This window comes from Ranitomeya imitator, chromosome 5 (assembly GCF_032444005.1).
Source record: "Ranitomeya imitator isolate aRanImi1 chromosome 5, aRanImi1.pri, whole genome shotgun sequence".
Taxonomy (NCBI): Eukaryota; Metazoa; Chordata; class Amphibia; order Anura; family Dendrobatidae; genus Ranitomeya; species Ranitomeya imitator.
Genome location: NC_091286.1, coordinates 190456533 through 190482569, shown reverse-complemented (window position 1 = coordinate 190482569; position 26037 = coordinate 190456533). Strand labels below are relative to the sequence as shown.

The 26037-nt window shown below is 47.2% G+C and overlaps 1 protein-coding gene across 2 annotated transcripts in view; it reads right to left on the bottom strand.

Annotated features, from left to right (window-relative positions):
- Positions 1-26037, bottom strand: part of LYST (lysosomal trafficking regulator) — a 604516-nt gene that overhangs the window by 288416 nt on the left and 290063 nt on the right. For both annotated transcript variants that reach the window (XM_069769439.1, XM_069769441.1), the window contains exon 22: positions 11699-12302. In XM_069769439.1, the coding sequence (XP_069625540.1) occupies positions 11699-12302 (604 nt within the window). The remainder of the gene's footprint in view (positions 1-11698; positions 12303-26037) is intronic.

Sequence of the window (26037 nt, the reverse complement as noted above, 5' to 3'; positions counted from 1 at the left end):
AGGAGAGTAGAATCCTCTACCCTGTTCTCCTTTCCGGAACCTCCGAAAGGACATTCTTATCGAGCAGGTCATGAACTTCCGTTTCTAGGGCCGCCTGTTCCGCTGGAGAGGACCTGAGTGGGGTACCTCTGAACAAATTCTGAGGTATAGAGGAGAACTCTAGCCGCAGACCCGTAGTTATTATTCCCAAAATCCAATCGCTACTGGAGATTTTGGACCAGGCCGGGTAGAAGGCAGATAGTCTACCTCCCACCGGGGCGACTAGTCATTGGGGTGGTTTTTTGACCTCACGGGAAGGCTCCTGACGTCCCCCACCTCCAAACATAAATCCAGTACCTTTCTTCTTTTTATCGTCCCATCTGCTCTGGTCTCTAGCTGGTCTCCTTCGAAAGAACCTTTTCCCTGCGAAGGGACGCCTGTAAAAAGTGGTCGGTAGACTGGGAAATTTCTTCTTCTCGTCTCCGGCTTTCTCCAGCAGTTCGTCTAGGACTGGACCGAACAGGTATTCCCCTTCGCATGGGATAGAGCACAGACGGGATCTGGATTGAAGGTCACCCGGCCAACATTTCAGCCACAGGGCCCTGCGTGCTGCATTTGACAATCCTGCCGCTCTAGCCGCCATTCTTGCAGAATCTGCAGATGCGTCCGCGAGAAAGGCAGCGGCATTCTGAATTGTTGGCAGGAATTTTAACATGGATTCTCTGGAGACTCCCTCTTCCAATTTGGACCCTAGTTGATCCAGCCAGACCATCATTGATCTGGCTGTACATGTCGCAGCTACTGCAGGCCTTAGGGCACCTGCCGACATTTCCCATGTCCCTTTAGGAAATGAGTCAGCCTTCTTATCGAGAGGATCCTTTAGGGAAGCCATGTCATCAAAGGGAATTGATGAATTTTTAGATGCCTTAGCCACCGCTGCGTCCAATTTTGGTGCTTTATCCCAAGTGTTCACCAGGGGGTCCTCAAAGAGATATCTACGTTTAAAGGCCGGTGGAAAGGAGCCTTTTTTCTCTGGCTTTTTCCATTCCCTTTTGATAAGGTTCTGAACCTCGTCATTAAGCGGAAAAGACCTACGCTTTTTTGGGTCTAGACCGCCAAACATTAGGTCCTGCGCTGAAAGTTCTTGCCTTTCATCAGCCACCCCCCATGGTGGATCTAACTGATTTGATCAGCTTGTCCATCTGGTCCAGCGGGAAACAGAAACAATTAGAATCCTCTTCTGAAGAGGATGCCGAGGAGACAGAGGTGTCTGAATCATTCTCCCTTCTAGGGCCAGCGGACGAATCCGAATCTGAGGCGCTAGGCTCCCTTCTTCTTTTGGAAGGCTCCCCCCGGGACAGGGATTTCAGGGAATCTTTCACCTCCTTCCTGATAATCTCCCTAAGGTTTGATGTAAAATCAGGAAACTCTTCCGCCACCTATGGGAGGTCGAAAAAGGCTATGTAATTCACCCGGTGCTACCGCTATACAGTGTTCCCATCAATCTATTCCCTACCGTCTGCCATACACACGACTGACAAAGTCTTTTAGGGTAGGTGTCTGGCAAACGGCAAGCGCATAGTGCGCACTCCTTGTTTTTTACTTTACCAGTGCATTTTTTCCCCTAAGGAAATAAACATAGGAAAAGACTGCATCAGGGTACGTTCACGAAGATCTCTTACCCAGGCAGTAGCGGTAGATACCGGATCACTGGGGGGTCGGTCCAGATCCTGTTGTCTAGATCTGCGACTGGGCTGATTACTGCGTCCACGGGTCTTCGGCTGGGGGTTCGCATGGGACTTCTCCGAGGATCTGTCCTGCTCCTGCTCCAGCAGACCGACGGCAACTTCCGGCCCATCCATAGCTGCAGATGGGCACACAAGCAGCCCTGCAGCGTTCTGTTCGGCTATAAATAGCCCTTCCCCCAGATCTGGAACATGTGCATCTGTGTGGCCGAATCAACCCCCCCAAATGCAGGACGCTCCTCCACCCCCAATGCCCCCCCCCCCGCCGCATGCAGGACAGCGGCGCTGTAAGCAAAAAACTGGCTGGTGTTTGACTTCCGGTCCCGGCCCCGCCCCCTGCGTGTCACTTCCAGTTTTGGGCAGTGCAGTCAGGGATGCTCCCGGAAGCCGGGGACGGCTCCGCCGGACCCCCCAGCCGCCCGCCGCTACACTACCGCCGCCCACGGCCGCAGCACAGCGATCATCGCGGCAGAAGCCAGCGCCTGACCCCCGGCTCCGGTCCCACCCCCCGAACTGAAAGGAGCGCACAGGGCGCTCCCGGAAAGCCTGCACCGCACTGCACTGACGGGGGACCAGAGGCGGGGAAGACCGATGCCTAGGAGGGTGAACGGACCCTGAGGGGGGGACATACTCACCTCGCTGCCACTGGGGATGGACCTCCTCCGGACGTCGCTCCAGCCTGCACCGCTCACTGTCGTGGAGTCCTACACGGACCCACCGTGGCGCTTCCAGGGACCCGCACTGCCCGAGGCAGGAGACCCCCTCGCTACCTGGGTCGGACAGCCAGCCTGGGTGTTGATAGGAGAATTAAGTCGTATCTGAAGGGAATCCTGTCCTCCAGGAACAGGAAACCAACTGATGCGTGGTGGAGGTGCCGCCCTTATGTATCTGTAGGTTTCCTGTTCCTGAAGGGCAGATCCCCTCTCTCCGTAGTGCTGTCATGGACGACCGATAAACTTCCAGTTTCAACTGTATGGCTAACACATTTCAGATTTTTACTTTACCAGTGCATTTTTTCCCCTAAGGAAATAAACATAGGAAAAGACTGCATCAGGGTACGTTCACGAAGATCTCTTACCCAGGCAGTAGCGGTAGATACCGGATCACTGGGGGGTCGGTCCAGATCCTGTTGTCTAGATCTGCGACTGGGCTGATTACTGCGTCCACGGGTCTTCGGCTGGGGGTTCGCATGGGACTTCTCCGAGGATCTGTCCTGCTCCTGCTCCAGCAGACCGACGGCAACTTCCGGCCCATCCATAGCTGCAGATGGGCACACAAGCAGCCCTGCAGCGTTCTGTTCGGCTATAAATAGCCCTTCCCCCAGATCTGGAACATGTGCATCTGTGTGGCCGAATCAACCCCCCCAAATGCAGGACGCTCCTCCACCCCCAATGCCCCCCCCCCCGTCGCATGCAGGACAGCGGCGCTGTAAGCAAAAAACTGGCTGGTGTTTGACTTCCGGTCCCGGCCCCGCCCCCTGCGTGTCACTTCCAGTTTTGGGCAGTGCAGTCAGGGATGCTCCCGGAAGCCGGGGACGGCTCCGCCGGACCCCCCAGCCGCCCGCCGCTACACTACCGCCGCCCACGGCCGCAGCACAGCGATCATCGCGGCAGAAGCCAGCGCCTGACCCCCGGCTCCGGTCCCACCCCCCGAACTGAAAGGAGCGCACAGGGCGCTCCCGGAAAGCCTGCACCGCACTGCACTGACGGGGGACCAGAGGCGGGGAAGACCGATGCCTAGGAGGGTGAACGGACCCTGAGGGGGGGACATACTCACCTCGCTGCCACTGGGGATGGACCTCCTCCGGACGTCGCTCCAGCCTGCACCGCTCACTGTCGTGGAGTCCTACACGGACCCACCGTGGCGCTTCCAGGGACCCGCACTGCCCGAGGCAGGAGACCCCCTCGCTACCTGGGTCGGACAGCCAGCCTGGGTGTTGATAGGAGAATTAAGTCGTATCTGAAGGGAATCCTGTCCTCCAGGAACAGGAAACCAACTGATGCGTGGTGGAGGTGCCGCCCTTATGTATCTGTAGGTTTCCTGTTCCTGAAGGGCAGATCCCCTCTCTCCGTAGTGCTGTCATGGACGACCGATAAACTTCCAGTTTCAACTGTATGGCTAACACATTTCAGATAAGGACATTATACAGTAGAGCAGGCTGTCATTATATGTCTCACAAAGGAGTAACCTGCTCTGCTCTTACTGCAGAACAATCACAAGTTGTTGTGAGCCCGATAGATATAAATGTGACTCATTTCCACACAGTGTGGGGGAGAGGAAGTACAGCAGAACTGATAGTGCTAAGAGAGAAGGAAATCTGATAGAAAGGTTTGTAATGTGACAAAGCTAAATTCAGCTGTGTTGCCAGTGTACTACAAAAGACCTTATCTGAAAGATATTAATCATCTGTGCTCTAATCTCCCAGGACTTTCTAACCATGCAGGAGGTTCGACCAGAAGAACAGGGCTATATCCTTACATCTCACACACTCCTGTTCTAAGCTATGGTGAGGGAGTGGTATTCTTTTTCTAGTATATTGCTTTTTATGATTGGTAAGCATTAGTGATGAGCGAATGTACTCACGGCTCGGGTTTTCCAGAGCACGCTCGGGTGGTCTCCGAGTATTTCTAACTGCTCGTAAATTTAGTTTTTGTTGACGCAGCTGCATGATTTATGACAGCTAGCCGGCCTGAGTACATGTGGGGGTTGCCTGGATGCTAGGGAATCCCCACATGTATTCAAGCTGTCTATCAGATGTAAATCATGCAGCTGAGGCAAAGTAAACTAAATCTCAGAACACTTACAAATAATCGGAGATCACCCGAGCGTGCTCTGGAAAACCCGAGCAACGAGTATACTCGCTTATCACTAGTAAGCATCATACAGGAGCAAGAAAACTACATGATAATACCCACTTGGACTTAACAAAATTTAACTCATTAGGTGCAAAAGAGTTTGATTGCTAGTATCTCTGCAACGAAGAGGCAAAATAAAAAAACAAACAATTTTATAACACTCTGCAGCCACTATTACACTCAACCACTATGCCTAGATTTCTTTCTGCAAACAAAACCTTTCCCTTGTATTCTTGTCACGGTTCCAAGAGTGGATCGCGGGGCCAACCGATCCCACGGGGAGCGTTAGGAGCAGGCCCGGGGAAGGTATACCGCAATAGCTAGTGCCAGGGACCAGCTCATAGGAGACAGAGAAACCAAGACGGCGCAGACTGTGCTCTGGGAAATGCACAGGGTCCAGAGAGAAGGAGAGCGTACACCGGGTAGAGCTGGAGACCAAGGCAGAGCAGCACGTGCATCGGGTGGTGTGCGGAAAACCAGGACAGAGCAGAGTATGCACTCTAAGGAGAGCACCGAGACCTGAGACACACCAGTACAGAGCATGCACCAGAGTGAATCTTACCAGGCACCGATGTGAGGGAGAGAGAGACAGAAATATTGACACCAGACAATAGGAGGAGGGCACTTCCGGGTCAGGACACCTGGAAACAGAACAAAGGAATCCAGCAAGTGCGCGCCTGAAAGCCTGAGGAGACACACGGCGCAGGTGCGGACCGCGGACGCCCCGGGAGGTACGCAAGCCTGGAAACACCAGGTGCAACCCCATACCACCAGCACAGGAGGACCGAGGAGTGGCAGCAGGAAGGGCAGCTGCAGCGGTAACAGTACCCCCTCCCTTTCGACTCTCCTTCTTAAGCGGCGAGGAACCTTCCGAGGATACGAGGAGCATGAATGTTTTCTTGGGGCTCCCATGACCTCTCCTAAGGACCAAAACCCTTTCCAATCGATTAAAAAGAAAGTTTTTCCTTTAACCTTTTTCATGGTAAGAATATCTCCTACCTCGAAAACTTCCCGAGAGTTAACGGATGGCAGGGTATGACTGGATGTAGTATGGAAGCGGTTGAGCAACACGGGTTTAAGAAGAGATACATGGAAGGCATTGGGGACACGGAGCGAGACAGGCAACCTCAACTTGTAGGTAACCTCATTGAGGTGCTTCAAAACTTCAAAAGGACCGATGTAACGGGGACCCAGTTTGTAGGATAGAATCTTGAGCCTGATATATTTGCATGCAAGCCACACTTTCTCACCCGGACAAAATGTAGTAGAGTCCAAGCGCCTCTTGTCAGCATGTTTTTTCATCTTGTAGGAGGCTTTTTCAAGTGAACTCTTGATCTCTTTCCAGATATGGGAAAATTCCATCAACATGGCATCGGCCGCTGGCACACCCGAGACAAGGGGTACTGGGAGAGGCAGGTTAGAGTGTTGACCCGAGACGATGAAGCACGGAGACTTGGCAGAAGATTCACTGGAATGATTGTTATAAGCAAACTCTGCCCAGGGAAGAAGACTGACCCAATCATCCTGATGGACATTACAGAAGTGCTGAAGATAAGACGTCAGGACCTGGTTGACTCCTTCCACCTGTCTGTTAGTTTGAGGGTGATAGGCCGAGGAAAAGTCTAGGGTCACTTTCATGAGTTTGCATAGAGCTCACCAGAAGCGGGATGTGAATTGCACTCCTCTATTGGATACTATGTGTAGAGGGAAGCCATAATGCTTGAAGATATGATTAATGAAGATTTTCGACGAACTCTGGAGCCGAAGGCAGGCCGGGCAGCGAAACAATGTGCCATTTAAAAAAACGGTCCATAACCACAAAAACGACCATACAATTCGATGAACACGTTAGCTCGGTAATAAAATCCATGGCTATATGCTGCCAAGGAGCAAAGGGCACCGGAAGAGGTTGCAGTAGTCCGGAAGGAAGTTGCGTAGGGACCTTGTTCTTGGCACAGGATGGGCAAGAAGCCGTAAAGTCCTTCACATCTTGACAAAGAGAAGGCCACCAATAGTAGCGAGAGATGAGGACCATAGTTTTCTTGACACCCGCATGGCCGGCTAATTAGGAAGAGTGACCCCAGTGAAGAATCTTTATTCTGTCGGCCTCTGCCACAAATGTTTTACCCGGTGGACTGTTAGAAAGTCTGAGCGGAGCTACAGTGATAACTCTGGAGGGACCGATAATATGAGAAGAGTTCTTCCTCAGTATCTTTTGCAAGGAAAGATCAAGACAACGCGTCTGCTTTGGAATTCTTAAGGACAGGCCAAAAGCGGAGTTGAAAGTCAAACCGAGAAAAAACAAGGACCACCTGGCTTGTCGGGGACAAGGGCTTTAAGCGGACTGTATGTATGATAAATTTTTGTTGTCGGAGTAGATGACAAAGGATGTAAAGCTTCCTCTAGGAGATACCGCCATTCTGCCAATGCCAACTTAATGGCCAATAACTCCCTGTCTCCAATGATCAAGCTAATTGATGAATGGCTGTTGCTGCCATCTGATATCAGCCACATAGCACTGTATTGTTTGCTAATATGCTAATGACATGTTGGCCTAGCTTGTTGAAACAATGAGCCCCTGAGACCTTCCCCCTCCTGACCTGTGAATGAGGACTTAAGGTACCGTCACACTAAGCGACGCTGCAGCGATACCGACAACGATCCGGATCGCTGCAGCATCGCTGTTTGGTCGCTGGAGAGCTGTCACACAGACCGCTCTCCAACGACCAATGATGCCGGTAACCAGGGTAAACATCGGGTTACTAAGCGCAGGGCCGCGCTTAGTAACCCGATGTTTACCCTGGTTACCATCTTAAAAGTAAAAAAACAAACACTACATACTTACCTACCGCTGTCTGTCCTCGGCGCTCTGCTTCCCTGCTCTGGCTGTGAGCGCCGGGCAGCCGGAAAGCAGAGCGGTGACGTCACCGCTCTGCTTTCCGGCCGCTGTGCTCACAGCCAGAGCAGAGAAGCAGAGCGCCGAGGACAGACAGCGGTAGGTAAGTATGTAGCGTTTGTTTTTTTACTTTTAGAATGGTAACCAGGGTAAACATCGGGTTACTAAGCGCGGCCCTGTGCTTAGTAACCCGATGTTTACCCTGGTTACCAGCGAAGACATCGCTGAATCGGTGTCACACACGCCGATTCAGCGATGTCTGCGGGGAGTCCAGCGACGAAACAAAGTTCTGGACTTTCTTCCCCGACCAGCAACAGCACAGCAGGGGCCTGATCGCTGCTGCCTGTCACACTGGACGATATCGCTAGCCAGGACGCTGCAACGTCACGGATCGCTAGCGATATCGTCTAGTGTGACGGTACCTTTAAAATATCAGGGAAGTAAGACACAGATGAGTCCTGTGTGGAACCATGATGTGAAGACAGCACGTGAGAGAGAAAGAAGAGTACATGGACGATGTGATCCTCTGTCTGCTGGATTGTTGGACTTTTATCCTGTTACTAAACTGCATTTGTGTTCTGGACTATTGTATCCTCAGTGTGGTGGATTATATATGGACCTTTCGTATTTTTGCCTAAATAAAGGTATTGGAATTGTTTACTATACTCTAGAAATGTTGATTATGTGGTACCGGAGAAGGACCCATGACACTGGGGCTTTCGCAAATGCCTATTTTAAGGTTTCAAGGGCACCCTCCACTGCTAGCGACCAGGCCTTGGGATTGGACCCCTTGCGGATGAGAGACAAGATTGGCTGAGCTAATGAAGAGAAATGAGGAATTCATTTTTGGTAGTTATTTGCAAAGCCAGAGTAATGTTGTATGGCTTTAATTCCTTGAAGTCATGGCCAGTTAAGGATAGCCGATACTTTCTCCGGGTCCATCATAAGCCCAGAATCAGAGATAATATATCCCAGAAAAGGCAAGGAGGTCTGTTCAAAGATACACTTCTCGAACTTGGCGTAGAGCTGATTCTCCCGTAGACAAAGCAGTACCTGGCAAACATTCCTTCCGTGGGTAGGAAGATCTTGAGAAAAAAACAAGATGCCGTCCAGGTAAACCACAACACAAGAATATAGGAGGTCCCGGAAGATGTCATTTAGGCTACGTTCACACTAGCGTTTCCCGTTTTGCGTCGTGTTTGCGTCGGGCAATGCAGCGGCGACGCATGCGTCATGCGCCCCTATATTTAACATGGGGGATGCATGCGTCTTTTTGTGCTGCGTTGTGCGACGCATGCGTCTTTTTTGCCGCAAGCGTCGGACCAAGAAAACGCAACAAGTTGCATTTTTCTTGCGTCCAAATTTCGGCAAAAAACGACGCATGCGTCGCAAAACGCAGCGTTTTTGCGTGCGTTTTGGTGCGTTTTAGCATGCGTTGTGCGTTGCATCGCACAACGCTAATGTGAACGTAGCCTAACTAACCCCTGGAAAACTGCTGGAGCGTTGCAGAGGCCAAAGGGCATGACAAGGTAGTCGTAATGACCGTCCCGGGTATTAAATGCGGTCTTCCACTCGTCCCCGGGGCGAATCCTGACCAGATTGTAAGCCCTGCGAAGGTCAAGCTTAGTAAAGATCCGGGCTCCTGTAGTCAATCAAAGAGCTCAGGGATGAGCGGCAGAGGGTACTTGTTCTTGATGGTAATATCATTAAGATCTCTGTAATTGATGCAGGGAGCCATCTTTTTTTTTTACAAAAAAGAATCACGCACCAGAAGGAGAAGTAGACTTCTAGATGAAACCTTTGGCCAAATTCTACTGGAAATAATCAGACATGGTCAGGGTCTCGGCTTGAGAGAGGGGGTAAATTCTACCTCTGCGAGGAGTAGAACCAGAGATAATGTCAATCGGGCAGTCATAAGCCCGGTGTGGAGGAAGGTTCTCTGCCTCCTTCTTGCAGAAGACATTGGCAAAGGACCAATAGGCGGCTGGTAATCCGTCAGGAACGGAAGCAGACTGGGCATCTCAAGCTGGTCGAACGGGTGATAGACAACGATCCTGGCAATCCTGACCCAACGCAGAACATCCCTGGACCGTTAATCAAGAATCGGTTTGTGTGCCCTTAACCAGTGAAGATCGAGAAGAATGGCATGAGATAAGTGAGGCATTACGTAGAATGCAATTCTCTCGTGGTGAAAGGCTCTGATGTGCAGATCTATCTATTCAGTAACCTCAGTTACGGTCTTACGCAGGGGTCTACAGTCCACCGAAGATATAAACCATGGGTTTGCCAGGTCCTTGTCCAGAATGTGGTATTTATTGACCGCCTTGAGACTTATGAAGCTATCTGCTGCACCCAAATCCACATAAGCCAGCTCCGAGTATTGCTTAGGGCCTAAATTAATCTGACCTAAAGAGTCAGAGGCAGAGAGGAATCATGTACACCTAGGGAGGCCTCTCCTACCAGACCTAGGTGGAAGAGTTTCCCAGACCCGGAGAAGAACAAAGTAAATGAGAGGTGCTGCCACAATAGAAAGATAGACCTTGCGCGACTTTTTCTTTCCTACGCTGCTCCGTCATCTTGACCTGATCCACCTGCATAGGTTCAGGCGTGGGTACGGGAGAAGACACAGAAAGCCTTGAACTGGAAGGCCTATAGCTGATAGGAGAGGTACGATTAACCTTATGCTCTCTTACAGACTCGCTGAAACGCTCTTGAAAACGTAAGTCAATACATGTAGCCAGAGAGCTTAAATCTTCTAAGGAGGTAGGAATATCACGACCGCCAAGTTCATCCTTGATACGACCTGACAAGCTCCTCCAAAAAGCCCCAACCAGCGCCTCGTTATTCCAACCCAATTCTAAGGACAGCGTGCGGAAACGAATGGCGTATTGCCCAACAGTAAGGGCGCCTTGGAGGAGATTAAAAAGGGATTCTGCAGCCGAAGCTATGCGAACAGGTTCGACAAAAACCCTACAAAAGGTCTCTGAAAAAGTGGACAATTGAGAGGTTATGGGATCATCACGATCTCATAGGGGAATTACCCAAGTCAACGCTTCCCTATCTAAATGCGATTCCACAAATGCCACCTTAGACTGGTCGGTAGGATACTCCTGAGGCAATAATTCAAAGTGAAGACAGCACTGGTTCAAAAAACCCTGACTTAGCTTGGGATCACCATTATACCGAGGTGGTTTACCCAGACGAGGGAGAAGATGAGAAGCGCCAGAGCCCCGGGACAGGACCTGCGCAGAAACCATGGCCGTATATTGCAGAGAAAGCAGACGCTCATCCACCAAAGCCATATAACCCAAAATATGCGCCTGGATATCATTTTGCTGAACAAGCTGCTGCTGAAGACTTGCAATCTGGGAAGCATTACTTTGGTCAGCAGTTTGTAAGGTGGACAACCAAAATTCCATGGACTTTAAAAAGGACATGATCCGGCTCTGATTCTCCCACAATATTAGCAGCTCTTTTTGAGCATCCGTAGAGGTACTAGCGGGATTCCATGGCCTGGTGATTCTGTCATGGTTCCAAGAGTGGATCCACTGGATCGCGGGGCCGACCAATCCTTGGAGAGCAGACCAGATGATACCACCCCTATATAGGGAGCTTCAAGGACCGGCTTGTACGAGACAGAGAAACCAAGACGGTGCAGACTGGGAAATGCACTGGGGTCCAGAGAGAAGCAGAGCGCACACCGGGTAGAGCAGGAGACCAGGGCAGAGCAGACCACGCACCTGGTGGTGTGCGGGATACCAGGACACAGCAGAGCGCACACCGGGTAGTGTGCAGAAGACCAGGACAGAGCAGAGTATGCACTCTAAGGAGAGCGCCGAGACCTGAGACACAACAGTACAGAGCATGCACCAGAGTGAGTCACCAGGCGCCGATGTGAGGGAGAGTGCGCCAGAAATATTGACACCAGACACAGAGGTGGAGGGCACTTCCTGGTCAGGACACCTGAAAACAGAACAAAGGAATCCAGCAAGCGCTCGCCCACAGCCTAAGGAGACACACGGCGCAGGCGCGGACCGCGGATGCCCAGGGAGGTACACAAGCTCGGGAACACCCGGCGCGACTGCATACCACCAGCACAGGAGGACCGAGAAGGGGCAGCAGGCCGGCCGGCTGCGGCAGTAGAAATTCTGAAAACATGTTAATTTATAATTTAAAAAAATAAATAAAATAATAGTAACTTATTATAAAAAATATTACAGTACCTTTCTTCCATATTGATTGATTTTGCATGAGCAAGACCAAATACCGGTGAGAAGGAAAAGCTCCTCCGATCTTCAGACTTTTTATTTTCTGGAACAGCTTCCCCAGTTACACTAGGGAAAGATCCACAGGAGGAGAGAGGAAGACTATTGCTAGCAACATTGACATGTCCTTGTCCAAGTGAGTAAATCCCTTTCAATTTACTGGGCCTCTTCAAAACTGTGTCTTCTCCTACTACATCTTGAGATGTTAGGATACTTGGCTCATCATTTACAGCGAATTGGTCCAAATCGTCTTTAGGTACCTCAGTAAGTGTGATATACTCCGGAAGTAAACTTGATTCACAGACTGTTTGGGCTGACTCACAACTGCTTAAATTTTGATCATCTTCTGTTTTAAGCACTTCTAGCCTGTGGTCAGATCTGCACGTTCCACTCATCATCATCACAGATTTTTCACTGTTTGTTAGATCAACTTCACTCCTACTAAAGCGTCCCCCTAACTTAACTGGCTGTAAACAAGAGGGAGATGCTGGCAAACTCTTGGAACGAAACATCTTTATTACAGAAAGGTGGTGTTGTGATGAAAATACAGAAGCTTCTGCACCTATATTAAAGAACATGCACATTATTAGACAAATCTTTATAAATATTAGTCAGCATTTTAGTTAGCAACATAAAATCATTTTATCCTATGTACCAAACCACTATTAGTTGTGAAGAAAAATACAGTAGTGGCCATTAATGTCTGACACAAATGTTTGTTTTCACGAAGTAAGCTGTTTCAATGTTTTTAGATCTTTTACTCAGATATTTTTAGTGTATACTGAAGTACAATTATAAGCATTTTATAAGTTGTTAAACTTTTAAAATTCATTTTTGTTTCAAATTAAATCCAATAAGTTTATGCAAAGACTTAAGGGGTATTACAATCTCCAAGATCCTATTAGCAGGTGTAATAATATTAGCATATTCCTCCAATTAGAAATGCAGTATAGTTTTTCAAATTCGCTATGTCTCTTTCCTCATGTGCAGGCATTGCAGGACCTTAGGTATCCATGGTTACGACCACTTTCAACTAACTGTCATTATATCAATGGCTGTAACCACGGATACCTTAGGTCCTGCAATGTCTGCATATGAGGAAAGCGACATAGCGAATTTGAAAAACTATACTGCATTTCAGAGAAACTAAACTACATTTGTAATTTGAGGTATTTGCTAATATTATCATTATTATTATACCTACTAATAGGATCTTGGAGATGTAAATACCCCTTAAGTCTTTGCATAAACACTTTGAGTACCCCACACCATATGAGGGGCCCCTACAATAGTCTCTACAATGTATGAGGGTTCCCCATACTTTAAGATGCCTTCACAGTAACACTACAAGTTTTCATTAAAATAAAAAACATCATATACTCACCTATTCCAGGATCCTGACGAATACACAGGCAAAGTGTGGACCAACCAACGTGATGTCATCCTGCTACTGCACGCACAGGACATCAGAGTCCTATGATGTCACTGTGCTAGGACTTTAAAGTCCTGTGCGTAAGCCGGCAACTGACTCAATTTGTAAAATGCAGTCTACAAAACAGAGAGCAGTAGGGCAGGGAGATCATGTTGACCTGCATTATCATAGAGCTTAACTAAATCGTTGTGGTGCATATGCCGATACAATAAGGAGTGATGGAAGTTCTGGGTGACCTCCTCCAATTGAGAGGTCCCAGGTGACCGTACCCTCTGCCACTTGGAAGCTACTAAAGATGAGTGGATCCCAGGATGTTCGGGTTTGGCCGAACAGTTAAAAATAAGTTCAGGTTCGGGTACCAGAACATTACCTGAACTCAGACCCCATTCACGCCGTAATCCATGTCTCGGGCTTACTAGTTTTTGATATAGAAGGGTTAATAGTTTGCCTTTAAGTGTCTTTTGCCTTTAATTGCTAGAATTACTAGAATCTGTTGATAGTCTCATGGTCTCCGCTTCAAGGAGACTACACTTCTTATCATGTATGTTCTCAATAGTCAGTCACAACATGCTCCGGGTACGTAAGAGAATAAAGGTCAGTATGACCCTGGGTGATGGTGGGGGCTACCTGAATTACATTGAGAGTTACATTTGTTATAAATGGTATAAAATATTGCTTCTTGCTCTATTACTTCAGATAAAAGTGACTTGCTCACAGAATGTGTGAGGTGTCTTTTTGTCTCCAAGCGCGCTTTTAAAATGATGGGCGTAATTCCACAATTTGGTCTCACTGGTGATCTGTCAGCTGACATGGGGTCAGAACGAAAACAGCTACGACAGTTTTGGCGCCCGACTGGGGCCGTGTAACCAGCCTATTCGGAATCCGTATGTGGGAGCTTTCTGGGAGTTTGGACATGCAAAACACCAGCTGCAGCAAGGTAAGAAATTTTATTCTTACAATCTGTTTTGCACTTGCAATCTCTCTTCTGGATCTCTCCATACCTCTGGGTAAAAGGCTGCGAGCACGGTTCAAAGAATCCACATCACCAGTGAGTTTTGTGTTTTGTCTGTTTATGTCCGTATGAGAATTGAATAATAGAGTTCTAAGATGATAATTGTTATCTGTATTATTTGTCAGTATCCTAATTGGTTGTGTATTTGTGTAGTGTGAAGTACAGAGCTGGAATAGGCTCTGTGCAGTATTGTTATTTTGGTCATTTTGGATTGGCAGTACATCATATGAAGCTGTAATTTCAGGGCCGTGGTTTTTGTTGTTTGGCCTTAAGATGCTTTCAGAGTGTCAGTGGACACTGCTGCAGTTTTTTTATATAGAGTTGTGTTAATTCCAAAGTGCAAAATAGGCAGGCAGCGTGAACCTTGTATGTATATGAGAACCTATGACTGAGATGAGAGGTGAGTAAATGAGTATAAGAGATAAATAGATAAATCCCTGATTGATTAGGGGTTCCGTTAGGTGTGGTCCTCTGTATGTGACAGAATACATTATTCAACTCAGTTTGAGCTGAATTAGGTGGAGTGATTGAGACAAGGGATTTTCTTCTTGTAAAAATCAACTGAAAAGTGAAAGGAAAAAGAAAAAACAATCCCTGAATGAGCATGTATGAATGAATGATCACATAAGTATCATTACTTATCTTACTGTTGTTGATTGTCCAGGATGAATGAGTTGTGGATATTTTTAATGTACATTTAATTTACATCTGAGATTCAGTGAAAACCGTGTTATATATGGTTTGATATTGGATAGGTTTCTATATGTGTTTTGGCCGGACACGGTCAGAATCAGCTTATTCAAGTTGTGCAGTGATCTGCCTGCATAGAGAAACTGTTTTTAATTCCGAGAGGATTGTAAAGATTAAGTCTGAAAACTGCTGCATTCTGTTTCTGTCTGGAAGACGCTAAGCTCTTATTTGATTCTGAATACCTGATGGGAGGGGGGGAAGCAAATCGCTACGTGAATTGCTTGTGATTTCTCCTCTCTGTGCTGAATGCCAGAGGAAGGGGGGCATGGAGTTGTGCTCAAGGCTTTCTGAATATTATGTCCTTGGTGTAGTACGCGCTGTGAGATTTGAGTTTAAAGCAATAATACTGTATGTATTGAAGTTGAAAGTGAAATATTGTGCCTAGTTTTAGAAGGAAACTTGTAAGTGATTGTTTGGTTATCAGTGTGATTGAAAGATTGGTAAAAAGATTTATCTGCTTCAAGTTGAGTGATTGATATAGAAAATTGAGGATCAACGGAGGGGGTAGCCAACTGCACGGCTGGTGTAGTAGGTGAGAGGCCTAACACAACAGGGCCTTCCTTCTACAGTCAGCTTATGGGTCAGAGGTGGGATAGCCTTCCCGTCCATGGAACTGAGCTAGTGGGTCAGAGGCCTAACACATCTGGGCCTTCCATTTCTAGCCAGTTGATCTAACGGGTCAGAGGTGGTATAGCCTTCTCGTTACATCCTTAGGTTTACCGGGTCAGAGGTGGTATAGCCTTCCCTCTAAATCTTGACACTCGCTCTGACTTGTCACGTGTGGCCGCCTGGTGAAGGCAAGGCACACTAAAAAGGGCATTTGCAGAATAAAGGTGAGTTGTTTGAGCGAATAAGTTGAAACCATGGGCAACTTGTTCTGTGTGCAGTCAAGGCCCCCAATGGGATACAGAACCACTATACAGATTGTTAAAGGAAGCAGTGAAAGATGTGAGACCAATATTTAAAAAGGCAAAAATGCCAGTGTGTGGATGTTTGGATGTGCAAAAAGGCACAGACAAGGGAAGAAAATAGCAAGTGAATAAATGGCATCCGAGAGAGTGCAGCAGGACGGAAGTAAGGTGTATTATGAATGTTTTGATGCTCAAAAGTCCGACTATGACCGACACATTACTGCTTCGGTCATACCTTTGTATAACCAGAAACCCAGACAAGACAGATGGACTTGTAAACATTGCGGACAGACAAACCCAGACTGGAGAAATACTTATATGATCCGTGCTGCAACCCGACCTAAGAGAATTGCACTGAATCCTGTCCAGACAAGATCACATGTAGTGATATAAGAAGCTGACACAGGATAGTGGTTAGTGGGGACATTAACTTTTGGGAGTAATCTGACAGTAATCCTTTTGGGAAGGAGCTGTAGACCAGCATGTCATGTCACCCCCAACCGGTCATCTAGTCACCCCCACTACCAGAGAACCAACCACATCAGGTAGGGTAAGACAGATACAGGAGTATTATCCCTGGAGGCCCTCTGACTAGCTAGCTAAGCTAAAACAATTGGCTGACCCTGAGAACCAACCTTTCCCATTTTACAGACAAAGACAATATGACAGACGTATAAGTGCACCTGAGCAGACCTAGAGAGTTGGTGAGAACAAAAGCAGGTGACGTACTAGGACGCAAATTAAGACTTTTACAGATGTGACAAGAGAAGAGAGTATAGAGATGTACTTTGGACGATTACAGCTGAAATGGGCAGACATGGGGTACCGTCCAGTAAACCCACTTGATGTTAAAAAATTGGTAAATACATTCATTGACGGTATGACCAAAGCTTACGAGACGCAGTACAGACAGCCAGACCTGAATGGAGAAATGTAGATCCAAAGATCGCCTGAAGGTTGCTAAAGGAGTAGAAGAAACTAGGACAATAAGACGACGTGTCATGTATGCTGGAGTACAAGGAAAACAGTAGAGACATAGTAAGGGACCTAAGGACTTAGAAAAAGTGAAGTGCTGGAATTGTAGAGAAAATGGACACTCAGACCAATCTTCCACTTCCTTCACCTTCAGACTAGGAAACTCACAACCCAGTGACAAATGTGTGCCCTGTTCTTGTTGCCTCCAGACCTGGTCCTGCCTTGATGACCACCATAACAATGCCGGGAGGGAAATAGACAGAATTCTTGACTGACACTGGGGCAGCCGGGACTAGTACACAAAGACTTGATAATGCCAGACATGATTACTGACGAGACTGTGGAATACCCTGAGCGTAGAGGGACAAGCGACTGAAGCCCCTATGACTAAACAAATAAGACTAGAATCACGAGACAGCCAAGAGGTGCTTACAAACTTATTGTTAGTGACAATACCCCTATGAATTTGCTGGGAGCAGAGTTGAGGGCTGTCTAGACCACTATACAGTACTCTCCTGAGGGTATTACAGTCACGAGTCCCCTTTCATATAAACAATTGGGGCAGAGGGACGCCAAGGTCTTTCACATGCACATTATACCACAAGTAAATCATGCCCTATTATAGTTACACTTAATTCCACTCATTTGCCAGTTTAGAAGTTTTCCTTACACAAGATGGTGTAGATACCTTCTATTTCTAGGTTATCTTCATATAATATATAGTTTTCTAGCCATTCATTATATTGGCTCAAACCATAGTCACTGTTAATTTGTCTTTTCCACTTCTTATACCTTATCGCAAGCAACTGGTATTGATATTTGGTATTTTTCAAATCCCTTCTTTTTGTATTTGGAACTGTTAGTTATGGATTTATATAGGGCTGCTACTTTCTTAGAATAAGCTTGTGCTTTGCTGTGGCCTATGGCATTGTGCTCCCCCATTTTATGACTCAGCACCTTTCGTAATTATTATATATTTTAATATATATAATTTCCTTTTGGTAACATATTTTGTGAATCAAATTTAGTTTTTTAAGGGATACTCTACCCAATCAAATACGGGTATAAATAATATTTGGACATTAATGTGTGATTTATATAAACACTTGTGTAATATTGCAGAAATGGTGTATATGGCAAGAGTAGTGAAAGTAACACCTGACATAGTGAAAGTAACACCTGACACCAGAATGTCTGAGGACAGGGAAAAGAGTCAGGTACCAGACACCGTTTGGGCAAGGGGAAAATCTGATGTGGGTCGGCTGCCCATTCCCCCTGTCACGATTAAATTAAAAGAAGGAACCACTCCTCTTTGGTTAAGGCAATACCCCTTTGAGCCTAGTCAAATCAATGGCCCTGAGCAGGGATATTAAAGAGTATGTTAAGGCAGGGGTTCTAGTGCAGAGATCTTCCCCCTGCAACACCCCTTTGTATTACATTACGAAAAAAGAACCCAAGGGTTCCCCTGACACTTACAGAATAGTTCATGTCTAACGGGCTATTAATGATGTTACAGTGAGTGTGACCTCAACTGTCCCTAATACACTCACCGTACAGCTACGACATTTTCAACCTGGACGGTGCCTAGATGCGACCATCCAGGCTGAGAACCACTGGTGAATGAGCTTCTGTAGGTGCAGCATCAGTGAGCAGTGCTGACCTAATCGAGGTTATCATGGGTCACTAAGGATGCGTTTCCAGCCGGGCCAATGAACTGTTTTAAAAAAACAGAGTGGGGTCCCCTCTATTCTTGATAATCAACCTTCCTAACGCTGACAGCTGAGGGTTACAGCCCGCAGCTGTCAGTTTTGTCTGGCTGGTTATCAAAAATACAGAGGAACACAGGCTGTTTTTTTAAAATATATTTATTTAGAGAGCAGGCTGATCAATACTCCCATCAGCGCCACCTGTTCTCGCTGTTATTAGCGGTAGCAGGCATAGGCTGTTCAGAGCAGTAGTCCTTTCAGCCAACGCCAGTGACCTGAGGTAAACATTTTACCTCCTATCACAGCTGACCTCATAATTTGATAGAATGGGAACCGCGGCTGTCTGACCGGCGGTAATCATTTTATCGCCGATCAGAAGCAGTGTTTGTCACGCTGTGATGCACATGACAGAGCAACAAACACTTGTTGTTCTGGGGGCCGAACCCGAACAGTAACACGAACTTCCTGGTGATGTCTGTGGCCGAACAGTGGGTGTTCAGTACGTACGCCAAACTTTACTGTTCGGGTTGACCCATCTCTAATAGCTACGCTACTGATGTCCCTATAAACAATAATGATTCTTAATTGCTCGCTTAAAATGTAGTAATTAGTATACGGAACTATGGAACTGTGAAGAGGTACCAGAGTAGGGTTCCTAGTCATGATAGAAAATATGGAGGTAATTCTTGTTCCATACCTCTCGAGTGCTGAGTTGTACTTATAGTAACATTTAATAATGTCCCCTGAGGTCCCCACCCATGTACACTAAAAATCACTGTTGTGAGCAGGCGGTCATGTGACCACAGGTATGCAACTTGCAGTCATGTGCCAATTACTCTCCTTTGGCTTCTCTCAATTGTCTTCTATTGAAAGATGCCACACTTATCTAGGCGGGACATGCAAATAGCATACATGCCCTCAGATGACTGCCTGATCGCACCTAATCGGACTCTCGACAGCAGGCACATTGCACCCTGTCCTGATTTGGCAATCTGCAGTTACATTGACTGTAGATTTTTATTCCAAACCATGTGCAGCATGTTTCAGCTGTAGTATTCCAGCCATGTATGTTTGTTTCTGAAATGCTGTGGCATTTCACAGAAAGCATACTTCGACCTAAGCCACACTGTACAATAATCGTACAATGACTGACAAGACTCTTCCTACATGCACGTATAGAGCAGAGACCTGCCAGACAATGTCATAGGGCAGGGAGAAGCCACTGAGATCAGCTTACTATAGTATATAGTATATAGTATACTATAGTTGCTTACTATGAAATTATTAAATACAATGCAGCTCATGCCATGGTAACTGTGTGAGGGCTTCTTATACTAACAGGTAGGGCTTATAATAAGACCAAGACTGTAAGAATAATATGTCCTTTACCTCCCCATCTCCAGCTTCCCCAAATAGCACCTATTACATGCAATGGAGTGCATATAGTCTCATAACACTAAATAGTATAATATAAAGCCCCCCCTGCACTCTGTCCTCCCTCCACCACCCCTTCAGCTCCTACCCCCCATCCTCTCATATTCACCCCAGTGACAATCACATACCTGAATTGAATTTACCTAATACATTCTAGGCACTCTCAGATGAAGTTTGCAGGCAGGCAAGTAGTAATGGATGGCACTGGCAATTTCTCATCCAGCGTACTGCGGGCAAGCAAAGCGCATAAGATAAGGCCAGGGAAAGGCAGTGTCGGAGTTAAATCCAAAGTGGACACTAGGATGCAAGGAAGGTCCTGCATGCATGAAGCAGAGCATGCACAGAGAGGAGCTGACTGTAGCACTGCCAGTTCAGCTTGATAGAAGCTTGTCAGGTCAGCTCGCAAAGTACACCACACAGACTGAGACTCTGCGACTATGCTAGACAGCATTCAGAGTCTCCGTCAGACATGGGAGCAGGTATTTTGCTGTCCTCTCCCAGACACCTGAGAGTGTCGCCTTCTCCCTAATGATAGAAGTTGATGTGGCTCCTGGTGGCCCCTTCGTGTGACGGGGCCCGGGGCGACTGCCCCTCTGCTTCCCCAGTAGCTACACTACTGAGTCCAACCACTGTACTTACTGCAGAATGTCATTTTGCTGTTGACTAGAGATGGGCGGACACCTGGATGTTTGGGTTTGGCCAAACAGTTAAAAAAAGTTTGGGTTCAGGTACCAGAACAGTACTCGGACCCCATTCATTTGAATGGGGAGCCCGAACATCCAGTGTTTGCCATGCTGTCATGTGAATTACAGAGCGGCAAACATCGCTTCTGTTCGGCAGTAAAATCATCACTGCCGGTCAGAGCCACTGTTCCACGCTGTGAAAAGACAGGATGAGCAGGCATCTGTGATAGTAGGAATAAAGTTTACCTCCGGTCACTGGTGCCAGCTGATGGGACAACTGCTTTCATCAGTTGACGCCTGCTGTCGCTAATAACAGTGGGAGCAGGAGCGACTGATGGGAGTATTCATCAGCTGGCGCCTGCGCTGTAAATATATAATTTAAAAAAAACTGTGTGGGTTCCCCTGAATGTTTGATAACCAGCCAGGCAAAACTCACAGCTGGGGGCTCAGCAAAAGAAAAACAGCCCTCAGCAGTCAGCTTCTGCAAGGCTAGTTATCAAAAATAGAGAGATCCCCACGTCATATTTTTTAATTATTTAAATAAAGAATTAAAAAAAAAAACGGCATGTGGTCCCTCCCATTTTAGACAACCAGTCATGCTTAGGCTACTTTTACACTTGCGTCATGTGACGTCCGTCGCAATGCGTCGTTTTGGGAAAAAACGGATCCTGCAAATGTGCCCACAGGATGCATTTTTTTGGCCAAAGACTTGTATTGCCGACGGATTGCGACGCATGGCCATACGTCGCGTCCATCGTGCACTGGATGCGTCGGGTTTTAGCGGACCGTCGTCACGAAAAAATGTTCAATGTAACTTTTTTTGTACGTCGGATCCGCCATTTCCTAATGCGCATTTGCGGCCGGAACTCTGCCCCCTCCTCTCTGGACTTTAGAATGGGCAGCGGATGCCTTGAAAAACTGCATCTGCTGCCCACGTCGTGCCAAATTTTCACAACATTCGTCGGTATGTCGCACTGACGCTTAGCGACGGATCCGTACCGACGCAAGTGTGAAAGTAGCATAGATCAGACAGCTGAGGGCTGGTATTCTTAGGCTGGTAAGGAGCTATGGATATAGACTCCCCCCAGCCCAAAAATAACAGTCCGCAGCCAGCCAGAAAAAGCGCATCTATTAGATGTGCCAATTTTGGCGCTTTGCCTGGCTCTGCCCAATTGCCCTGTAGCGGTGGCAAGTGTGGTTCATGTTTGTGGGGTTGATGTCACCTTTGTATTGTCTGGTGACATCAAGCCCATGGCTTAGTAATGGAGAGGCATCTATAAAATGCCTATACATAACTAATCCTACAGTTATATGGCAAATAAAGACACAGCCACAATAAAGTCTTTTATTTGAAATAAAACAAAACACACTTTTACTTTTTTATTTACAAATAACAGACACAGTTATACTCACCAAACGCCCATTCCGCCTAAGCCCTTGTCTTCTGTAATAAAACAAAACTAAAAAACAACAGTATCCCCCACCTGGCCAACGTTCTGTCCCATGCCGTAATCCATGTCAGGGGATAAATAGTTTTCAACCTGGAAGAAGACAATATGCGACCGTCCAGGCTGAGAACCACTGATGAATGAGCTGCTACGAGCGTAGCATCAGTGACTAGCGGTGACGTCATCGAGGTTACTGCAGATCACTGAGGCTGCATTCCCAGCCAGGCCAATGAACTGCGGTGACCTCCCACTGGTGAGATCATCGCTAGCACAGTGAGAAAAATTCTCATGGTGCAGAGGCGAGTTCACTGCAGTTCACCGGGAAAATTTCACTGAAGTGAATTTGAACTGTAGTGATCTTGCCTCTGCACTGTGAGACTTTTTATCACTGTGCTAGCAAAGATCTCACCGAGGTTACCGCGGTTCAGCCCCAATGGGAAAGCAGTGACTAGTAGTAACCTCGATGACGTCACCACTAGTCACTGACGCTGGGCTCGCAGCAGCTCACTCCCCAGTGGTCGCAACTTCGCACGGTCCAGGATGAAAACTGTTTATCCCCTAGACATGAATTAAATAATTTTTAAAAATCTGAGTGGGGACCCCTCTTTTTGATAACCAGTCTTCCTGAAACTGACAGCTGACGGTTGCAGCCCCCAGCTATGAGCTTTGCCTGGCTGGTTATTAAAAATACATGGGAGCCCTTGTCGGATTTTTTCTTTATTATTATTTACAGCGCAGAAGGCGGCTGATGAATATTCCCATCAGCCACTCATGCTATCACTGTTATTAGTGGCAGCAGGCGTTGGCTGATGGGACTACTTTATAACTCTGATCTTAGCTGTGGGCTCAGGCTGTCATTTGACAGCTTAGGAACCGCAGCTGTCTGACCGGCGATGATGATGACTATTGAGAAAAATACAAGTCACAAAAGGGTAGTTAAAAATCAAAACAATTTTACAAGAAAGAAGCAGGGTTTGGGGGGCCGAACCCAAACAGTAACACAGACTTCCTGGAGAAGTCCGTACTCGGTGTCCGTGCACAAACAGTAGGTGTTCGGTACGGACGCTGAACTTTCCTGTTCTTGTTCTCCCAACTCCATTGTTGATGTTTTTATTGGAGAGAAGTGGCCATTTTGCTGCCCTTCCTGACACCAGGTCAGCCTTCAAAAGCCTTTGCCTCACTCTGGGTGGAGATGCACTGACACCTGCCTGCTGCTATTCCTAAGCAAGCTCTCCACTGGTATTGAACTGATCCTGTAGCTGAATCTTGCTTAGTACACAGTCCAGGCATTTGCTGGACTTTCTAGGACACCGTGAAGTATTCTTCACAGCAATTGAACCTCTCTCTTTGAAGTTCTTGGCAATCCAATAATTGTTGAATTATCGGTAATCTTAGGCTGGTTTCACACTTGCGTTTTCATCTGCAGCGGTTTTACCGCAAAAAAACGCATGCGTTTTTTTCCCTATCTTTTACATTAAAAATGCATGCGTTTTTTTTATACGCGTTTGGTCGCATTTATGAACGCATGCGTTTTTTTTCTGCATGCGTTCATTTGCACAAATGCAACATGTAGTAATTTTAAGAGGTTTTTTTGACGCATAAAAACGCATGCGTTTTTTTTGCGGCAAAAAATGCATTGGAGTCAATGGAAACGCATGCATTTTTGAGGTACATGCGTTTGCATGCGTTTTTCAACGCATGCGTTTCAATTAAGATAAGGAGGTCTAGACACTGATAAGCCACCCCCTAGCTTCAAGATGATAAAAGGGAGCTTGGGGGAAGTTTCAGGACACTTCTCATCAGACTCCCAAGAAGACAAGACACTGTCGGACAGCATTTTAGAGGACAAGACACAGGACAATGTGAGTATATCCTAACCAATGCCTTTATTTTGTAATTTTTTGCTCTACATGTCCTAATTTCTTCCATTTATTTTTTTCCAAATGCGTCAGAATGTCTTCTTCGGAGTCTTCATCTGGTGAGGAGTTTGAGCCACGTCAGTCGGAAGTGGATCATGTTAGTGAGGTTAGTATTTTCCCCGTCAGCTTGATAAGTATTCACTGTCACATCGACACATGTGACAATTTGAAATTTCCTTTTTTTATTTAGAGCACTTCTACTGAGGCACAGACAGGGCCGACGCAGCGGAGTCTAGGTCCGCAGGAAAGACGGCAGCGGGTATGTATACAAGGCAGACTGTCCTCATTGTAATATTCTTGAATCTTCTTTTCTTTACACTCGTATTTCTTTTAATTTTTCTTCTGGAATCCTTTTGTATGTTGACTTTTGTATTCATGCCATTTCTCAGCATCTATTCTCTTTCTTTTCCTTATGTGATTGATCAAACTTTAATTATTTCCTTTTAATTTTAGGTTTCACGACGGGACGATGACTGGATTGACAACGACCTCCTGATAACCCTTGTCCAGGAGCCAGTCCCGTCGTGGGATAGCCGGGATCAACAACACGCAGTGAACAGCACGCTCCGTCGGTTGTGGAGTGAGGTGGCCCAAGCGTTGTGGGATGGCTGGGACAATGCCCCGCCACGGGCCCGTAGTGCATTTGGTAAGTATTGCAATGCAGTGTGAAGAAGCAGAGACCTTGGCCGTGCTCTCTTGACTGTGTGTGATGAAAGAAACTCTTCGGAGTTTCTTTCATTGCACATAGTTGTTTTTGCACGGCCAAAAGTCCATTTAATGATCATTATATTTTATTTTTATTTAACAGTGGACAAACTAAGAACACGTTGGCGTTCCATGAAGGACCGCTTCAACAAGGACCTTCGCGAAGAGATTCGTGTTGCCAGTGGTTCTGCAGCAAGGATCAGACCGTACAAGTACCATCGTGTGCTGTCATTTTTAAGACCGGTCCTTCTCATGAGAATGTAAGTATTTCTCACATGCTTTCGGTTGTATTGCATTGACATAATATGTATTTTCAAATTCCACAGGATTTAGCGTCTGGTTAGTTTTTGGTATTAATTTTATGTTTCCTTTTTTCACAGCACACACAAAACGACTGTCGCCCCAGGTTCTGGAGCGGTCCTTCAGCCGGCAGCCACAGACCCGTCCCAGCCATCCAGCAGCGCAGCAGCAGGTGGGCCTTCCACACTAACTGGAGACCAGGAAGCTGGCCCATCAGGTATTCCCCTTTCGCAGTCCTCTTCCACTGCACCCTTTTTTGCGGGCACATCCCGACAGTGACAGAGGGCTTCGGACAGGTCACTCATGCCCGAGTTTTTGCACTTGATCTCGGTTTTACACGAAGCAATCAAGGCTTTAGGTGACCGAATGGATGTGTTTCATAACCTGTTAAATTGCCGTATCCAGGATGTCACCAAAAGCCTTGATCAAGTTAAAGCCGACCTCCAGAGGCCAGCTCATCATTTTTTCAACAAAATTGAGCAGGGAATGTCGGAACACCTTAGCCCTGATCTCCAGCTCAGTGTGATGCAGGCCTGCAATGCTGCTTTTGTGCAGGCTATGCAGCAGAGTCGCAATTTACAGCAGACAGTGGCGGCATATCCAACTGTGCCGTCACTGTCATGATTAACATCCCTTCCTACCTCTGCTGCATACCACTGCACGGCCACCTCAATTCCTTCCACAGGTGGACTTCACTACAGCGGCAACACCATTACCAGTGCTGTTGGACATCCCACCGCCATCACTGTGACAACCGCTGCTCCGGCTTGGACCTCCTCCACTGACACCACGAGGCCGCAGGACTCTGGCGTGGCTTTCCGGGCCGGACCCCCCCGATGCAGCAGGACCCTGGCGTGGCTTTCTGGGCCGGACCCCCCCTCCGATGCAGCAGGACCCAGGCTTGGCTTTCCGGGCTAGCCCCCCCGATGCAGCAGGACCCAGGCATGGCTTTCCGGGCAGGACCCCCCCCCCCCCCATGCAGCAGGACCCAGGCGTGGCTTTCCGGGCAGGACCCCCCCATG